At 39.2% G+C, this 20475-nt stretch overlaps 1 protein-coding gene across 1 annotated transcript in view; it reads left to right on the forward strand.

The window, feature by feature from the left end:
• Positions 1-238: 238 nt before the first annotated feature.
• The window catches only part of LOC126299484 (uncharacterized), a 66820-nt gene continuing 46583 nt past the window's right edge, over positions 239-20475 (forward strand). Inside the window, exons 1-3 of the mRNA XM_049991421.1 lie at positions 239-353; positions 9747-9873; positions 11122-11268. Coding sequence (XP_049847378.1) covers positions 9775-9873; positions 11122-11268 — 246 coding nt within the window. The 5' untranslated portion in view covers positions 239-353; positions 9747-9774. The remainder of the gene's footprint in view (positions 354-9746; positions 9874-11121; positions 11269-20475) is intronic.

Below are 20475 nucleotides of genomic sequence, written 5' to 3' on the forward strand. Positions count from 1 at the left end.
TAAATTTTGATACGTTTTTAGAAGAGACTTGTTATTATCATAACAAAAATTGATCAAAATATAGATAAATATTATTCTTTTTCTTTCTTAAAATTCGTCGAAAGTTAATGTTCTCCACTTGCAATCATGTTTTGGTCAAAGGTCTCCCAAAATGGGAAGCACCGTTCGACCACGGCCACCCTTCGACCATGGATCTAGAGTCGAATGGAACACCTCAAATTATAATATCTTCATCGATCTGTACGAAGATGTTTGTTTATCTGTTAGTTCCCGGTAGTCAGTGGGGCGTCGGTCGATATTGGTTAAAGGCTGAACTGTTCCAACTGTGTAGAATTGTGTATAGCATTAGCAGTGTAAGTATACAAAATATCTTACAGTAAATTGTTATATGTTTTAAAACTTGTAATTGAATGTCATTGTAAACAAATAGATTTGTGTGCCTGTGGATTTTAAATAAAATTACAGATATAATTAGCCATGTTTCCTACACAATACGTAACCTACAAGGTCGGAAAATGTGTTGTTGAAACACATTAAAGCCCGAAAACGCCCTCTTACGTAGTTTTATAAACATTTCTCCCCTTTATAATACGTCACAAACAGCGCTGAAGCATTGCGTTTTGTGCCGGGAGATAAAGTAAAACGGTAGCCTCCCTGTAGGTACAATTTTGGGATTGTTACCTACTACTTGTACCCACAAAGATGAAATTTGCTACAAATGAGCTAAATGTAAGTTGTTGCGGAAACTAGAACTTCTCAGAGTTATAAATAATATCTATAATTTCAATACATCTCTTAAAAAAAAATCATTGTGATTAAGTGTGATCTGTGAGACACTATGTTTTAAAGCTTGGGCAGTGTCTGCAGACCAGATACTAATTCTGGAATAAGACTCGGGTGGAGTGCTGAAATGTTAGTAAACAGTGGATCTAGTATTTTGTTGCATAGATTCAGTATTTTATCAGCCACACATTGCGAGTGTTTTTCACTACTGACTCCATACTTTAGTGTAATTTGTTGAACTGAACATGTAACAGATTTTTACCATCTGTTAAAATGCTGCCATAGTTTCAATAAGGTAATGAGTATGGTTTGATGAGTACATAGGAGTGTAGCCTGAGTGAACCAAACAAAGCAGAATATACTATATGGCGATCACTGCAGTTGTGCAAGGACTCGTGCAGTTTGCCTGCTTTTTACTCAGAAAAGGCTGAATGTACTGAAAATATAACAGCTTACTGCATAAAACGTATTTTGATAACTGTGATTATAATGTTCTCATTTGGAAAGTTATAATTTTGTAGGTCATGGTAAGTTTGGTTTTGTGCCAGTTCGATAACTGCAAGGCTTTGCTTTCATTTCACATGTGGACCTGGAACTTTTTTTGAAAAAAAAAATTAAAACATAATTGGTGTTTCACCTGTAAGAAGCATTCGTGTTTTTGAGAGATGACCAGTTGCTTCATGAATTAATTCCATGCTCACCTGTAAGCCTCTCCATAACTGTTTGGTAAATGAATTAGTTGAGTTTTTGGAGGGAAAAAAGAGAGCAAACAACAACTAGTGCAGTCACTTGTGTGACATTTCTTGTTCAAAAGATCTTTCTAGTGATTACATACGTGCTTGACTTCTCATACAGTTTGTTTACAGCTAAGTACATCCTTTGGTTTTCACTTTGCTGTAATGGTGCTTTGAAGTGATCAATTGTAGAACGTTTTATTATGATTTTTTTTTAGAAATGTACTAGTTGAAACAGAATGTAAATAATTAGTTGGACATTCTGACCTACTAGGTTACTAAATATCCACGTCACTTATAAAGCAGATTTTTAATATGTGAAAGAATATTATATTCTTAAGTTATGCTGCGATTATTTTTAGTGCTCATTTCTATAAGTCATTGGTTTTAGTTTAATTTTGAGAAGACGACATTTTATTTTATGATATTATCAAATATTAACATTTTCTGCAGTCTATGTGACTCTTGATGAGAAAGTTAATTAATCTCTGAGCACCTTTTAAACACTTCATGTTTGAAAACAAATGTAACCTGACTTTTACAATACTACTGAGGTTAACTCAAGTAATGAGATTTTACTATTGTTCTGTGATCATTTTTTTTTTTTTTACTTAAAATATTGGGCTGTCAACAATGATTTCTCGATTGATGAGGCACTTGTCAGTAAAGCATTATCTGTGCAGTCTGAGGCGCCTTGCCACAGTTCACGTGGCTCTCCCTGTCGGAGCTTCGAGTCCTCCCTCAGGCGTGTGTGTTTCCAGTAAAGCATTTGAATGATTAATATTTAAGACAGTCTGATGTTTTGCTGAGGTCAGAATGTAAGCATCAGTTGTACTAATACTAAAGTAATATAAGAGAGTGAGATACACATGGATCAGACCACACAATTTCTTGGAAAATTTGAAGATTAGAATATATGTAGCTAAATTTGGTCCTTTGAGCATTTTGGTTGCCAAAAGAATTATTTGTCAACAATTTATACTGCAGCAGATGATACAAGTTGATTATTGCATGTTTGTTCTATTTCAATTCTTTCTGAAGTGTTGAATGCTATTTTAATTTAAATTGAGTTTTTCATTATTTTTCAGAATAAAATTCAGTCATCAGTTGCTAAACTATCTTTATTTTGGGATAAAAAGTTTATTACAAAAATTTACTCGATATTGGCTTACCATGTGTCAGTAAATTTTGCAGAAGCACAGTGCAATGACATGTCCAAAAATGTGCATATTGTATTTCATGATTATATACACACACATTGATAATTCACATTCTCATTTATGTACATATTCAAGTTGTTATTCTAACAGCAAGGCACATACGTAAAAGCATATAAAAAGTGTAACTACATTATACAAAGGAAAGGCCTGAATAATGATGGGTGGGGGGTAAGGATGGAGTGTAATGATGGTTGGTAGCAACACGTTGTTTGCACCCCTGTATCCATTTTGTGAATGATCAGGAACACCTGCCAAAAAAAATGCACAGAGGGCATGCCCGTAAGGGGTGGGAAAGACTGGCCAGTTAAAAGCAATATCCTATTTTAGTTCTGGATACCTGATATTTCTTGGTATGCGTTTGGTCTCAATTATAACAATTTATTTTTAGTTTTTTTATTTGTTACTAATAACAAATTTGTCATAGCAGCATGACAGCCATTAAAGCAGAAGTAGGCTCCCGTAGCTGTGGGCTATTGATCAGTTCATATGGACTACAGGTCAGATCATAGGTGTCTTGACGGGGGAAACATGTATACCTCTGTCTAATGGGAACTTTAATACCTTTTGAGCCACTCGTGACAGCGCATAATCTGTATTTTCCTACATTGTTGATATTCCTACCTGGAGTTTCCAGTGTTTGATTTTGTGCAAAAAGTTTGTTCTGTCTGTGGACTACCACAGAGGTCTCTCACAAAGCAGAAAAGCCTCCATGTGTGGCTCAGCCACATGTACTTGCTAAGTGTCACATCACAGCGTCACATTAGACTGGCACTCTGAAATGCAATGCTGTAAACAGAAGCTCTGTATGTGGCCTTGCTTACCACACTGGAAACACGTTGAATTATGTCAAGGACAAGATTGTCTATTACATATAGAAAAACGCTGAGGACAAGATTTCCTCACATTATTCTGAAGTACACTAGTTGCACTAAGAGACTGCGCCCCAGGGGGCTCGTGGTTCTTTCGTGAGTTCATGCGTGGCGCACATGGGGCCACTCATTCTTCCTTCCCTGGCTGCATTTCTTTCACACTGCCCTTCCCTCCCTATCCTCACTCCTACTCATTGCCCCCTACTTCCCCTTTCTCGGTGTTCTGATTTATATTGACCTGGCTATCCGCCTGGTTCCGTGCATTGCTTGCAATTTTGTTCCTTCTGCATGTTCTCTGTCATCCTTTTTCGCATTTATGTCCCTGCTTGGGGTTTGACCACTTATATATTTTATGTTTTTAGTCTGAGGTGTTTCGGGAAGAACTCCTTCCCTAGTGTCTACGGCAGGGATTCCTCTCCTCTCGTCCTTCCCCGCCGTATCCCTCCTCCACCCTATTTGGTCACCAGCATGTGTAGCCAGTCCGTGTGGTGGAGTTCAGCCCTCTGACAACACGGGTATCATGTTACTGATACCTGACTTGTTCCCTCCGCATGTATGCGAAGGAGTGGTTGATTGTCTGTCTGGAGAATCAGAATATCTGGCAACAGCTGCCGTGCCAGGCGGCTCTTGCTGTGGCTGGGTGGTGCCCACGGGGATAGCTCCTGATCAATCTTCTGTGCGTGAAACGAAAATAATTTTGTTTAAGAGACAGTTCTTGTGGGGGCTCAGTTGTGGTTAAACACTGTGGTAGATATAATAGACAAAGGAGGGTCAATGTGGAGGCTGGCTGTGTGGCATCGCCCGCTCTGCCTGTGAGTGGACATGTGGCTGCTCCTTCAGCAAGGTCCGAGCAGGCACACGGGGGGAGGGGTTTATTAGTTATTGGGAGCTCCAACGTTGGGTGGGTGATGGGGCCCCTTAGGGAAATAGCAGAAAGGTCGGGGAAGAAGGCCAGTGTTCATTCTGTCTGCTTGCCTGGGGGTCTCATCCAAGATGTGGAGGAGGCCCTACCGGCGGCGATAGACAGCACTGGGTGCACCCGACTGCAAATTGTTACTCATGTCGGCACCAATGACTCCTGCAGTCTGGGTTCAGAGGTCATCCTCAGTTTGTACAGGCGATTGGCGGAATTGGTGAAGGCAGGAGCCTCGCTCACGGGGTGGAATCGGAGCTAACTATTTGTAGTATCGTTCCCAGAACCGATCGTGGTTCTCTGGTTTGGAGCCGAGTAGAAGGCTTAAACCACAGGCTCAGACGATTCTACGGAGATCTGGGGTGCAAATTTCTCGACCTCTGCTATCGGATGGAGAAATGTAGGGTCCCCCTAAATAGGTCAGGCGTGCACTACACGCCGGAAGCGGCTACAAGGTTGGCGGAGTACGTGTGGAGTGCACATGCGGGTTTTTTAGGTTAGAGAATTCCCTCCCTAGGCCCAACAAGACGCCTCCTGAGACGCGGCAAGGTAGGAGTAGGCAAAATGCAACAGTGAATAACAATATTAATGTGCTAATAGTGAACTGCAGGAGAGTGTATCGAAAGGTCCCAGAACTGCTGTCATTAATAAATGGTCACAACGCCCATATAGTACTAGGGACAGAAAGTTGGCTGAAACCAGGCGTAAACAGTAATGAAATCCTAAACTCAGATTGGAATGTATACCGCAGAGACAGGCTGGACAGTGAAGGGGGAGGCGTGTTTATAGCGATAAGAAGTGCAATAGTATCGAAAGAATTTGACGGAGAGCTGAAATGTGAAATGATTTGGGTGAAGGTCACAGTTAAAGAAGGCTCAGACATGTTAATTGGATGTCTCTATAGACTCCCAGGCTCAGCAGCTGTTGTGGCTGAGCACCTGAAGTATAATTTGGAAAATATTTCGAGTAGATTTCCCCACCATGTCATAGTTCTGGGCGGAGATTTTAGTTTGCCAGATATAGACTGGGAGACTCAAACGTTCATAATGGGTGGCAGGGACAAAGAAACCAGTGAAATTTTTTTAAATGCTTTATCTGAAAACTACCTTGAGCAGTTAAACAGAGAACCGACTGGTCGCGATAACATATAAGACCTTCTGGTGACAAACAGACCCGAACTATCTGAAACAGTTAATGCAGAACAGGGGATCAGCTATCATAAAGCGGTTACAGCATCGATCATTTCAGCTGTAAATAGAAATATTAAAAAAGGTAGGAAGATTTTTCTGTTTAGCAAAAGTGACAAAAAGCAGATTACAGAGTACCTGACGGCTCAACACAAAAGTTCTGTCTCAAGTACAGATAGTGTTGAGGATCAGTGAACAAAGTTCAAAACCATCGTACAATATGCGTTAGATGAGTATGTGCCAAGCAAGATCGTAAGAGATGGAAAAGAGCCACCGTGGTACAACAACTGAGTTAGAAAACTGCTGTGGAAGCAAAGGGAACTTCATAGCAAACATAAACATAGCCAAAGCCTTGCAGACAAACAAAAATTACGCGAAGCGAATTGTAGTGTGAGGAGGGCTATGCGAGATGCGTTCAATGAATTCGAAAGTAAAGTTCTATGTAATGACTTGGCAGAAAATCCTAAGAAATTTTGGCCTTATGTCAAAGCAGTAGGTGGCTCAAAACAAAATGTCCAGACACTCTGTGACCAAAATGGTACTGAAACAGAGGATGACAGGCTAAAGGCCCAAATACTAAATGTCTATTTCCAAAGCTGTTTCACAGAGGAAGACTGCACTGTAGTTCCTTCTCTAGATTGTCGCACATATGACAAAATGGTAGATATCGAATTAGACGACAGAGGGATAGAGAAACAATTAAAATCGCTCAAAAGAGGAAAGGCCACTGGACCTGATGGGATACCAGTTCGATTCTACACAGAGTACGCGAAGGAACTTGCCCCCTTTCTTGCAGCGGTGTACCGTAGGTCTCTAGAAGAGCGTAGCGTTCCAAAGGATTGGAAAAGGGCACAGGTCATCCCCGTTTTCAAGACGGGATGCCGAACAGATGTGCAGAACTATAGACCTATATCTCTAACATCGATCAGTTGTAGAATTTTGGAACACGTATTATGTTCGAGTGTAATGACTCTTCTGGAGACTAGAAATCTACTCTGTAGGAATCAGCATGGGTTTCGAAAAACACGGTCGTGTGAAACCCAGCTCGCGCTATTCGTCCACGAGAAACAGAGGGCCATAGACACGGGTTCACAGGTAGATGCCGTGCTTCTTGACTTCCGCAAGGCGTTCGATACAGTTCCCCACAGTCGTTTAATGAACAAAGTAAGAGCATATGGACTATCAGACCAATTGTGTGATTGGATTGAAGAGTTCCTAGATAACAGAACGCTGCATGTCATTCTCAATGGAGAGAAGTCTTCCGAAGTAAGAGTCATTTCAGGTCTGCCGCAGGGGAGTGTCATAGGACCGTTGCTATTCACAATATACATAAATGACCTGGTGGATGACATCGGAAGTTCACTGAGCCTTTTTGTAGATGATGCTGTGGTGTATCGAGAGGTTGTGACAATGGAAAATTGTACTGAAATGCAGGAGGATCTGCAGTGCATTGACGCATAGTGCAGGGAATGGCAATTAAATCTCAATGTAGACAAGTGTAATGTGATGCAAATACATAGAAAGGTAGATCCCTTATCAGTTAGCTACAAAATAGCAGGTCAGCAACTGGAAGCAGTTAATTCCATAAATTATCTGGGAGTATGCATCAGGAGTGATTTAAAATGGAATGATCATATAAAGTTGATCGTTGGTAAAGCAGATGCCAGACAGATTCATTGGAAGAATCCTAAGGAAATGCAATCTGAAAACAAAGGAAGTAGGTTACGGTACGCTTGTTCGCCCACTGCTTGAATACTGCTCAGGAGTGTAGGATCCATACCAGGTAGGATTGATAGAAGACAGAGAGAAGATCCAACGGAGAGCAGCGAGTTTCGTTACAGGATCATTTAGTAATCGCGAAAGTGTTACGGAGATGATAGATAAACTCCAGTGGAAGACTCTGCAGGAGAGACGCTCAGTAGCTCGGTACGGGCTTTTGTTAAAGTTTCGAGAGCATACCTTCACCGAAGAATCAAGCAGTATATTGCTCCCTCCTATGTATATCTCGTGAAGAGACCACGAGGATAAAATCAGAGAGATTAGAGCCCACACAGAAGCATACAAACAATCCTTTCCATGAACAATATGAGACTGGATTAGAAGGGAGAACCAATAGAGGTACTCAAGGTACCCTCCGCCACACATGTCAGGTGGCTTGCGGGGTATGGATGTAGATGTAGATTTCCATTATGTGGCAGAAGAAAAACTGGAAAGAGCTATCTTAGTTGGCATTCAGATATATTCTAGCAAGTCTAGTTCAGGAGAAGGTCGAGCAGAGACTACAACACACGTACAGATTGTTAGCTATTTAATTAAGCTTGAATGTGTTAAATACTCAACTTTGGAAACACATAGTGTTCACACAGTTTACCGAGTGAAGTGTTGCAGTGGTTAGCACATTGGACTTGCATTCGGGAGGACGATGGTTCAATCCTGAATCTGGCCATCCTGATTTAGGTTTTCCACGATTTCCCTAAATCGCTCCAGGCAAATGCCAGGATGGTTCCTTTGAAAGGGAACGGCCTACTTCCTTCCCCATCCTTCCCTAATTCGATGAGACCGATGACCTCGGTGTTTGGTCTCTTCCCCCAAACAACCCAACCCAACTCACACAGTTTACATGCAATTGGAAATTGATGCTGTTGCAGACACTTGTAACATTTAACATTTCATTATAGAATAATAGTTTCACATCAGGTTTCAGTTCTTTAACTGATGTAAAGTTCAGAATAACTGTTATAGTCTCATGCTGCAGGATCTGTACTATGGCGATACTGTCTTAAGCAGTGATTACAATTTGTAGCTGGTTACATCAAGAGTTGGCAGAATGGCACTACACTCTTAACATAAATAATTTTCCTGCCGTGATGGCTTAAGGGACACTGGGGGTGTGTACACCAATGTCTCCGATTCGTTGCTGCACTAGGCAGTCACTGTCTTTACTTGTCATGCCATATTGAGGTACCAAATATTGCACGAGACCCTCATTCTGTCGACAACACCCCACTCCTGACTTTCACATGAGTTCTCTGCTTTCACTTTGTTTTGTTATTGTACTTTTTTGTATGGCCAAGGTCATACAGTTTATGGTTTTTTTATAGAATAAAAGCTCATTTAATCATACAGTGAAGGATCTGGAAGCTGATTTAAGCATACAATGATTGATTTTCCTCAACACAGATGGCCTCATTTCATTGGGTTAATGGAAATATCAGCACTGTTTCATTTTATATGAATGTACGATAAACTCAGGACCACGACAATTGAGTACAAACAATAATTCAACAAATTATGCAAAGACAATTTTAACAAATACCATAAAATTTGTGAATTTTTCCATTCCATGGACACCAGGTGACTGATGTTTGTTCTTTGCCATGTGGCAATAATTTTCTTTTAAATTTTGTCACAACAATTGTGCTCAATATGGGATGATGAATCTAATTTCATTATGTTTGCAACTAAACGGTTACTGTTGTAAGAGAACTTGTCAGTTGCAGTAGTTTTGAGCCAAAACATTTCTTTATAAAAATAAAACCATTTGACTAACAATCTACATCAACTCTAATCCAGCTATTATTGTTACTAATTTCAATTGGGTTAAAGCTGGGGCACACTTCATGAAGCATTAGTGGGATGTGAGCCAAATTTTTCCCTATAGTTTAAAAGTTATTTGAACTTAATGTCAGTTGAACATCACCATGGAGCAGTCTCTGAAATTCTTTGATAACTTACTGATGTTGACACTCTTGTACATTTCAGCTGTGCTGGTTGTTTGTCACAGTCTTGTATTCATTTTCTCTCACATAACTAATTTTTATTGTCAATTTTCTTTATTTTGCCCCTTATCATTATGTACCCCACTAATGGAGAGGTAAAGAACATAAAAGAAAAATGATCAGCTGTAAAATAAAATCTAAATCATTTGTAAACTAAGTAGATAATTTCCTGTTTTGTTCATAAATGAAGTAATTTGAAGACCCTTCTTTACTTGATTATTTGCCATGTTTAATACGTTACATAATTATATCATGTTGTAGGATACCACAGAGAAGTAATCTGACAAGCATGGAAAATAATATGGATGGAGCTGTTGGTGTAGAAGAGCAATATTCGTGGATGGTGATAAAGTTTGTTGATGTATTAGTTAAAAACAAGGACATCGGGGTAACTATATCTTTCTCCATATACTTTGATATGACTTGACATTATAATCATGTTTTGAAATAATTGATGTGGGAACATCTGCCTTTGAAGTTGTTACGTGTGTTTGCTTTGTTTTGATAATGTATGCATTTACAAATTAACTGAATATTGAATCATAAAACTGAGTGGGAGGTCAAGTTAATCTTTTCACTTTTACATAACTACTATGTGGTAGATGAAGTAGCAGGTGTCACAGTAACCTGATAAGTGACTTCCATAAGCTCCTATCCTCACCTATTCTTAAAGTACTTTCTCATTGCACACTTAGTTTGTAACATTCTTCAGTATCACCACACTTCAGATACTTTCGCTTTTTTGCTTCCCATATATCCAGTAGTCCATATTTCACTTCCATATAATTCTGTGCTCCAGATGTAGACTTTCAGGATCTTCTTTCAGTTCCATACCAATAGCTGATATCAGTAGAGCTCTTTTTGTCACAGAAAACTTTCTTCGTCTCTTGCAATCTCCCAAAATCTTCCTTGTTTCAACTGTCCTGTGTAATCTTGATTCCTAGGTAGATTTGTTTTACTCCTGCCTCTACCACCTTGCTCCCGATTTTTGGTGTGCAATAAGTAAGATACTGTCCTTTCGTTACCTCCATATTGTCTTCCCTCCTGCCATTAAAACCTCAGGTGTGTAAATCTCACCTGTTGTCTACTTTCCTAATCATTTTGTGGTCAGCCTCCCTTGTCATTGTTGTCTGGATGGCTGTGTGATTAATCTTGTCTCCTTAAATCCATTACTTTTTTGATGGATGTGTTTATGTGACTTTCTTTTTGTTGTGCCTACTGCAAGTTTAAAAAATGACTTTAGTCAGCATTTAATTGTAATTTTATTTTATATCAGAATATTTTTCCTTTCCCACAGTTCGAATGTTAATAATTTTCTCTGTTACAATGTAACATCATGGCCTATTTGCTCCTTTGCAAAAAGTACAAATCAGTAATACTTCCCTGAACCACGCTGTTTTCCTTCTGTAGCAGTGGGGAGGTTGGACTTTACTACAAGAAACTGATTCTGATTTAGTAATTAAGAACACCTAGTTTTTTCCCTGACATACTCTCTTTTTTTATATGTTAGTTTGTTTTTCCTACTGTGCACTTGGTAGTTTTCAAGAGAAGACATTAACCATTGTTCACATTTGACATTTCTAAGACTTATTTTACTTTTTAAGTAACAAGGTTGTATATTAACATTTATTTGTAGATGAAGATAGATGAAACGCAGGAGAGAATTCTGGCACTGAAGAATGAACAGGCAAAAATGCTTTATCGCCATGAAAAAATATCAGAAGCCTCAAATCTCTTAGAGGTATTGTGTGTGTCCTTCCTGACAGCAAATAAACAGTTGAGGGTAAGTACACTGCCTCCACTTAATTTGTTTCCTTTTCCATACTGTTCCACATCTTGGTGGAGGAGATCCACCATATTACGTGTTGGCCTGTTCATTTTCTTATGTTCCACCATTGTGGTTAGTTGAGTTTCTGTTACTGCTCCATAAGCAGCTATTGATTGTTTTATCAAAAAACTATAATTATTGATTCTTCCTGAAACAATGGGATATGAAAATGTAAAGCTAATTGAGGTTTGAAGAAAGGATTGGCAGCAACAGTTAGTCTTTCAGTAGAAGTTGCTAAAACTGGAGGAAAAGTAATACAAGGTCGGTACAGTAGTGGATTCTGTACTCCACTGTGGGAGATGGTTGAGTGGATATTACAACACGTAAAATATTAGAGCACATTATCATAACATAGAGAAGATTAATTACTTAACTTTGCTACAATCCATTTCCACATGAATGTCATGAGTACTTATAACTGTCACTGAACTTCAGTGCATCACTTGATACTGACAACGTACAAATCTCTTCACTTGAAGTATTACTGACAATCTTTTATGTAGAGCTCTGAATAATTCAATGTTTGCAATGCTGGCCTAGAAGAAAGATGATTGTGTCATCTTCATAGATAATCACGGACTATGCTGAGCAGTACTCTGCTTGGCCTTAAGTAAGAGAGCGGAAGCAGCAACGTATGGAAACTCTTCTGGGCGTGTCTGTGCCAATGTTGCTCATTCATTGATGCTTCTGGCAGCGACTGTGCTCACTTGTGGTTGTGTTGCGAGGTACTAACCTTGCTTTGGCACCTTGCCTGTCAGACGGCACCACAAAAGTCAACTTTGAAAATTATTTGTGGTAGGTCTTCAGAGGAAAGTAGTTTACAAAAGCTGAAAAAATGCTGTGATTTTTCTATGTCAAAAGGAGGAAAACAGATCAGGGATATGAAACTATCCACCTATCATCCTCCTCTACACAGCATTAACCATCAATACTAGAAACCACTTGAAGAAAACAGGAGTCCAGTCAAACAAAAGAAAGCTTTTAGAAATGGATGGAGCACAATAAACTATTTGCAACTCTTCAAGAAAATTATAGACTGTAGTGGTGTAAATTAACTTCAACATTGTCTAAAATTCAAAAATTTTGATTAATTGTCAACCAAATTGTGAAGTATTGATTTAACTTACAGTAATGTACTTAAAACATAAACTCAAATGCCATAGTTTTCTTTGAACTTCAACAACATGCTGTAGACTTGTTGAAACCTATTGATAACATACTCCCATTGTGCTGTAGACACATTTACTTGTGCCGCATGATCTGCCCGAGTGCTATTTTATGTAGAGTCCTGAATTCTTTGATTTTTAACTTGGAACAAACAGTCTATCAATTACAAAACAGACAATAACTGTTACAAGTTTCAGCCTTTGTGAACAACCTGTCACCTGTTGTGTATGCCAGCAGCCACCATATGATAGAAAAAGACTGTGGCAAACTTATTCAAATATTGCTTGTACATGGGTGCAACTCAAGATAGTACACAGAAATCAATGCATTTGTACCATAAAAGAAGAGTGATAAGATACATATCTACTAAAATAAATTGGACAATAATTTGCAGGCATGCTATCATAAGTAAGTGGAGACTACTGTAGTTTCCCCAGTCAGTTAGTCATACTCATTGGGTGTATTGCATACTATTGGCCGTTACCGCATAACAATTGATTTCTTTATGTATGCAGTATTTGTCTTACTGGATTCCCCTAAAAACTGGAAGAAGCTGTGCACTGTCTTAAAAACTGAATGAGGATACATAACAGGCAGGATGACCTAAAAATAAAATTTGTTATACATAGTTATCCTCCTGTCTATTACTTAAGAATAAACAGTATTTATAACAAAACCGAAATTTTCAATGTTTAATTCAGGTTCTACTCGAAAATTGTTGATTTGTAGCATGAAACAGAGACATAAACAACTTTTGCATTTAACAATAATAACAGGAAAATCTTGGCTTTGTTATGATGAACATCCTGTTGAGTACCGAATAACAAAAATAATTAATTTTTTTATGTTCATGCATGTAAACTGTAATTGCATCAAAAGTAATTGCTTTGGTTATATAAAAGTGCAGAAGTTAAACAATTGACTGATTTCTGTTACTTACAAAATGCAGTTTATATTCTATAAGGATGAACAATACACATTGGACTAACATTTAATGATGTGCAGTTCTAATTATGTACAAAACAGTCGATCAATCAAACAAAAAAATGGAGAAGTTGTATTTTACGTCTACAATGTCACTTGTTGTTAGTACCAGGAATCATCGTAAAATAAATGAGTCGGAGTCCGTTGCTGTATGGTTTAGAGGTGATGGTGTTTGTAAAAATATTAATGTTTCTGGTGATGTTAATGGTGGTGATAAGTTTTATTACCCTAATTACAGTAATGTACCATTTCTTTCCTTATCTCCTGTGAAAATTATGTATTTATTTATTTTTAAGGAAAACAATACACATTGATCATAGTACACACTGATCTTGCCAATAGCCAAGAGGCAATTCTTCTTGGTGTTGTTATTGTCATGGACACTCTGGGGTGCTCTCTGTGCAAGGCACCCCGGGGTATCTATGCGAGCTGGAGTGCTTGATTTGCGCAGGCACGGTACTGCACTGATGTCACTTTGGGTGTGGTGCTTGTGCGATTTTATTTGTGGCTGCAAGTTGATAAGGCCGAAGGCTGCCACGAAACTATATGTATAATGAATCTGGAATGATATTATCAGTTATCATACAGCACTGAGGCAAGATGGTCGCGAGTGTAGAAGTGTGTGATTCTAACTTGAGAAATAGTTATAGTTATGCTGTTAAAAGGGAGTTTGAAAGAATTGTAACACTGAAATAACAACGCTAATAGAACGAATTGCTAGGTTACAATTCATAGTCAGTTCCTTAAGTAGTGATATTGACTCACTCAGGAAAGAAAATCGGGCTCTACGATCGAAGCCAACACTAAGTGAAGTGATGCGAGCCAAAAGTAATATATCGTCAGAGTGGGTAAAAGTGTCGTACAAAAATAGTGTTCCAACTACAAAAAGAATAACAAAGTCTGCTAAAACTGTCACATTTTTGGAAAAAAACAAATATCATGTCTTGCAAACAAGTGACTGTGATAACAACTCTCCAAATGATCGTGAACTTCAAAAGGTCAGTGAACTGAAAATGAATAGTTTTTGCAAATAATCTCAACAACAAACACAGATCATCATCGAAAAAGAGTAATGTACTATTACTAACAGACAGTCATGGCACAAATCTATCCAGCATGTTCCGTGAGAAAAATCGCGACATAGCAGTGACTAGTGTAGTGGAACCAGGAGCAGGATGTAAAAATGTTGTAGACATTAACTCTCAAACGAAATTAATGCAAGAAAATGACTTTATCATCTGTATAATGGGTTCAAACGATGTGGCAAAAAATGAAGCAGAGGTTTGCAAGAAAATGCTGCAGAATTTTTTACAAGCTAACAAATGCAGAAACACAGTAGTTGCCACATTTCCTCATAGGCATGATCTGATTTATAGTTCGTGTGTAAACAAAGAAATTCAGCAAACAAACATTAAAATAAGGAAACTGTGTTCTCAATACGCTAAGTATGATGTACTGGATATAAGCAAGCTGCATCGAAATCTGCACACGAAGCATGGAATGCATTTGAACTATGAAGGGAAAAGGTTTGTTTGTGATCGTGTTAGTGAAATAATTAAAGAAAGACTTGTAAGGGATAGAACAATTTATCAGCTTCCTGAACATCCTTACAACAACAGCGAGGAAAACAAAATATACAAGAAAGAAGAATGAAAATACAACACTGCTGACGTTCCTAATTTAAACGAGAGGTATGTGATGCTGTAAATATGATTCCCAATTACCAAACTGTGAATACGCCTGAACTAAAAATTTATCACCATAATGTACAATCCCTGCATAATTAGATCGATGAAATTAACGTACTATTAAGACATGAACTTAATGATATCTCAGTGTTACGCATTTCTGAGCACTGGCTTAACCCAGAATTAATCCAGAATACGAAAATAAACAAATTTGTTTTGGCTGCTTACTACTGCAGGAAAAACGGCAAGCAGAGTGGGGTAGCAATTTACACAAAGGAAAATGTAGATTTTATTACACTACCTGACTTAACTAGGGCAAATGTCAGAAAGGATTATGAAATTGCAGCTATAAAAATTACTCAGTTCAACCTGGTTATTACTACAGTGTACCGATCACCATCCGGCAATTTTGAACTTTTCTTAAACAGAATGGAGTCATTGCTAAATAAAGTAAATAAAATAGATTGTGAATTGATAATCTGTGGAGACTTCAATATTGATTTCCTCATGAATAGCGGACATAGGGAAATCATTTTGAACCTTGCAACGTGCTTCAATTTAAAGGGTGAAGTAAAAGCAGCTACCCGAGTAACAGAAGCTTGCCAAACAGCTCTTGATCAGTTTCTAGTCAACACCTCACAAAAAAATTTCCATGCAGGTTTTAGTGAACATCTTGCTCAAATATTAAGCATAAAAGTAAAAGGCAGTATTATTAACAATATGTCTTTCAGAACAGCATATCGAAGTTGTAATCAGCATAATGTACACTACTTCAACAACTTATTACAGAAAGAAAAATGGCTGGGAGTGTACAAAATGAATGATATAAATGAAAAATTCAACACTTTCATTGAAACATTAACCCATTTCTTTGAACTTGCATTCCCACTGAAAACATTTAATCATACGGGGGATCTCTAGAACAAACAGCTGGATCACAAAGGGAATAAGGGTTTTATGCCAGAAAAAAAGACTACTTCATGAAATATGTAACTCAAAAAACTCCTCACCTGTAGTACACGCATAGTATAGAAATTCTTCAAAATATTAAGAAAAGTAATAAAAGCAGCAAAAATAATGCATAATGATGAAATCATTTATAATTCAGCTAATAAATCAAAGACTCTGTGGAGTGTTATAAAAAAAAAGTGTGGAGAATACAGACAATCATGCAAAAATATAACACTATCACATAAAAATAAACAAGTAGCAAACCCCTTAGAAGTAGCCAACACATTTAACAACTTTTTCACAGGTGTTGCTGATGATATGTTACAGTCAAACTTTAAGAGCACCCAGGCAAAATGAATATAAAATAAGTGCATGTACAGGATCAATGTACATCAGTTCTGTTTCACAAGATGAAGTAGCTAAAGCAATAAAAGGACTAAAAAATTCCAAATCGGCAGGTATTGATGATATAGCTGCAACAATGTTAAAGAAGAGTGCATCAAACCTAATTGAAGTACTCGCACACTTATGCCCTTCAGGCAGGCACTTTCCCCGATGTATTGAAAATGTCAAAAGTTATTCCGGTATATAAAAAAGGGGATAAAGACAATGTAAATAACTACAGACCCATCACAATTTCCTCCTGCATCTCTAAAGTATTGGAAAAAAGTTATGTATGAGAAACTTATGAAATTTATATATAAAAACAGCATCCTATGTAATGAACAACATGGATTCAGAAATAAGAGGTCAACGACAACTGTTGTCTATGAGTGCCTCAATTCCATCCTAAACCTGATGGACAAAAAACACGAAACAATATGAGTCTTTATTGACTTGTCAAAAGCTGTTGACATGGTGTACCATAAAATTCTGTTATTAAAGCTAGAAAGATATGGTATTCGAGGTCTGTCCAACAAGTGGATCAGTTCCTTCCTGACTAATCGTAAGCAGGCAGTGTGCATCAAACACACAAATATTGAACTAAAAACTGTATCTAATCACTTATCTGACTATAAACAAATTAAATGTGGTGTAACCCCAAGGATCAGTATTGGGACCCCCTTCTGTTTCTTTTGTAGATAAATGATCTAAGCTTAAATGTTGATGCACACAAAACAATCATATTTACAGATGACACCACGATCCTACTAAAAGGAAATGATGATGAACAGTTGCAGCAGACAGTAAACATGGTCACAAAACAGCTTAGCAGCTGGGCACAGAGTAATCAGCTTGTAATAAACAGTAAGAAAACCATTGCTCTAAAATTTCACGATGTTCCTAACAAGGACATGTTTATCCCATCAGTCTCTATCAATGACGAACCAGTTAGTAACAATACTGAAACCAAATTCTTAGGACTTTGGCTGCAGAGTAACATCAGATGGAATAAGCATATTGAATATCTCAATGCAGAACTGAGCAAAACATGTTACCTTCTTTGTTCATTAAAATCATGCTGTAGGGAGAAAACAGTATTGAATGCATATCATGCGTACTTTCATTCTCGTCTTAGATATGGGGTCACCTTCTGGGAAAACTCCAAAACAGCTAATAGCACTTTTAAGCTACAAAAAAGGGCCACTAGAATTTTGTTTGGGTGCAGGCCGAGAGACTCTTGTAAACCCCTGTTTAAGAAATCTGGTATTTCTCCATTACCATGTGTATAGATTGTGGAAATCCTCTTGTTCTTTAAAATAAATGTAATAGGCAAGGACTGGAGACTGCAAAAAAACTGTGATATACATGATCACTTTACCAGACAAAACAGAAACTTACATATGACTCAAATCAGCACAGCACTGTGCCAAAAAGGCACTTTTCACATGGGAGTTAGCTTTTAAACTTCCTGAAAACATAAAAGCTATCATTGAGGTCAATACATTTGGAAAATCTCTAAAGTCGTATTTACAGCATCACTGCTTTTACTACATTGAAGAATATTTAAATTTATGAAATGTGTTATACACTCCTGGAAATGGAAAAAAGAACACATTGACACCGGTGTGTCAGACCCACCATACTTGCTCCGGACACTGCGAGAGGGCTGTACAAGCAATGATCACACGCACAGCACAGCGGACACACCAGGAACCGCGGTGTTGGCCGTCGAATGGCGCTAGCTGCGCAGCATTTGTGCACCGCCGCCGTCAGTGTCAGCCAGTTTGCCGTGGCATACGGAGCTCCATCGCAGTCTTTAACACTGGTAGCATGCCGCGACAGCGTGGACGTGAACCGTATGTGCAGTTGACGGACTTTGAGCGAGGGCGTATAATGGGCATGCGGGAGGCCGGGTGGACGTACCGCCGAATTGCTCAACACGTGGCGCGAAAGGTCTCCACAGTACATCGATGTTGTCGCCAGTGGTCGGCGGAAGGTGCACGTGCCCGTCGACCTGGCACCGGACCGCAGCGACGCACGGATGCACGCCAAGACCGTAGGATCCTACGCAGTGCCGTAGGGGACCGCACTGCCATTTCCCAGCAAATTAGGGACACTGTTGCTCCTGGGGTATCGGCGAGGACCATTCACAACCGTCTCCATGAAGCTGGGCTACGGTCCCGCACACCGTTAGGCCATCTTCCGCTCACGCTCCAACATCGTGCAGCCCGCCTCCAGTGGTGTCGCGACAGGCGTGAATGGAGGGACGAATGGAGACGTGTCGTCTTCAGCGATGAGAATCGCTTCTGCCTTGGTGCCAATGATGGTCGTATGCTTGTTCGGCGCCGTGCAGGTGAGCGCCACAATCAGGACTGCATACGACTGAGGCACACAGGGCCAACACCCGGCATCATGGTGTGGGGAGCGATCTCCTACACTGGCCGTACACCTCTGGTGATCGTCGAGGGGACACTGAATAGTGCACGGTACATCCAAACCATCATCGAACCTATCGTTCTACCATTCCTAGACCGGCAAGGGAACTTGCAGTTACAACAGGACAATGCACGTCCGCATGTATCCCGTGCCACCCAACGTGCTCTAGAAGGTGTAAGTCAACTACCCTGGCCAGCAAGATCTCCAGATCTGTCCCCCATTGAGCATGTTTGGGACTGGATGAAGCGTCGTCTCACGCGGTCTGCACGTCCAGCACGAACGCTGGTCCAACTGAGGCGCCAGGTGGAAATGGCTTGGCAAGCCATTCCACAGGACTACATCCAGCATCTCTACGATCGTCTCCATGGGAGAATAGCAGCCTGTATTGCTGCGAAAGGTGGATACACACTGTACTAGTGCCGACATTGTGCATGCTCTGTTGCCTGTGTCTATGTGCCTGTGGTTCTGTCAGTGTGATCATGTGATGTATCTGACCCCAGGACTGTGTCAATAAAGTTTCCCCTTCCTGGGACAATGAATTCACGGTGTTCTTATTTCATTTTCCAGGAGTGTATAAATACTTATGTGTAAAGTGTAATATTGTAACCTTAAATATGTATGACTTGAAATTACTTTCAGCCTGTATATTTATAACTTGACTTGTCCAATGTCTTATGCCTAAGCTGCTATGTAGACAACTGGACCAATAAAAAATTCCATACAATGCACATGCAGCGGCATTGGACAGCGAACAGAAATGCCATGTTATGGGAGGAGGTGTGGGCATTGTCGGCCAAGAGTATATTTATTTATGTTTCTTTCCCTATCAGTAGTACCAGCAAGCCTATCATTTACAATGTCATTTATGTAGTGCACTAAAACTACCAAACTATGAGCGCACCTGTGCATGTGGTAAACAGGTATTTCAATGTGTGCTTAGATGGACATTAGGCATTCTCAACCAACACAGAAGAAAGAACTGTTCTGTTATGAATAAAGTTATTGCTGTGGGACAAAGTGAGTTTAGTTAACTGCTAACACTCTAAATTACCTGTAGTTGTGGGGTATGGGTAAAGTGTTGAACATTCAGTGTACAGTTTGCAAACACACTGCTCCAGAGCTTTCAGCACCACACATATAAAAGTTCTAACTATAATGTACACCCTACAAATAGTGAAACTGGTGGCTGGTAGAGCAACTACAGAAGGTGCCCTCTTCACATTTTGTGCATGCTCTTGCTGTGCACATTGGTTGTCTTAAGTCAGAAGCCTGTAGCCCATAGGCCAGCTTGTCGTCTAGTGTCTGACACGTTTGTACAATCCAAAAGACACTCATTTGAAAATGACACAATAGCTGGAATAGCCAGACAGCACATTGCAATAAAGATTTGATAGCCAGAAATGGACAGTGTCTTCATTTAAACAATTAAGTATGTCAGCAAAACCATACTCTTTAAGGAAATATTTAGAAAACGCTGTAGTTAAAGAGCACTCTCTCCATATTCGTAATGTATATTACAACAAAATAGACTGGCACTGCTTCTGTGTTAAGT

The sequence above is a fragment of the Schistocerca gregaria genome, chromosome X (assembly GCF_023897955.1).
Source record: "Schistocerca gregaria isolate iqSchGreg1 chromosome X, iqSchGreg1.2, whole genome shotgun sequence".
Taxonomy (NCBI): domain Eukaryota; kingdom Metazoa; phylum Arthropoda; class Insecta; order Orthoptera; family Acrididae; genus Schistocerca; species Schistocerca gregaria.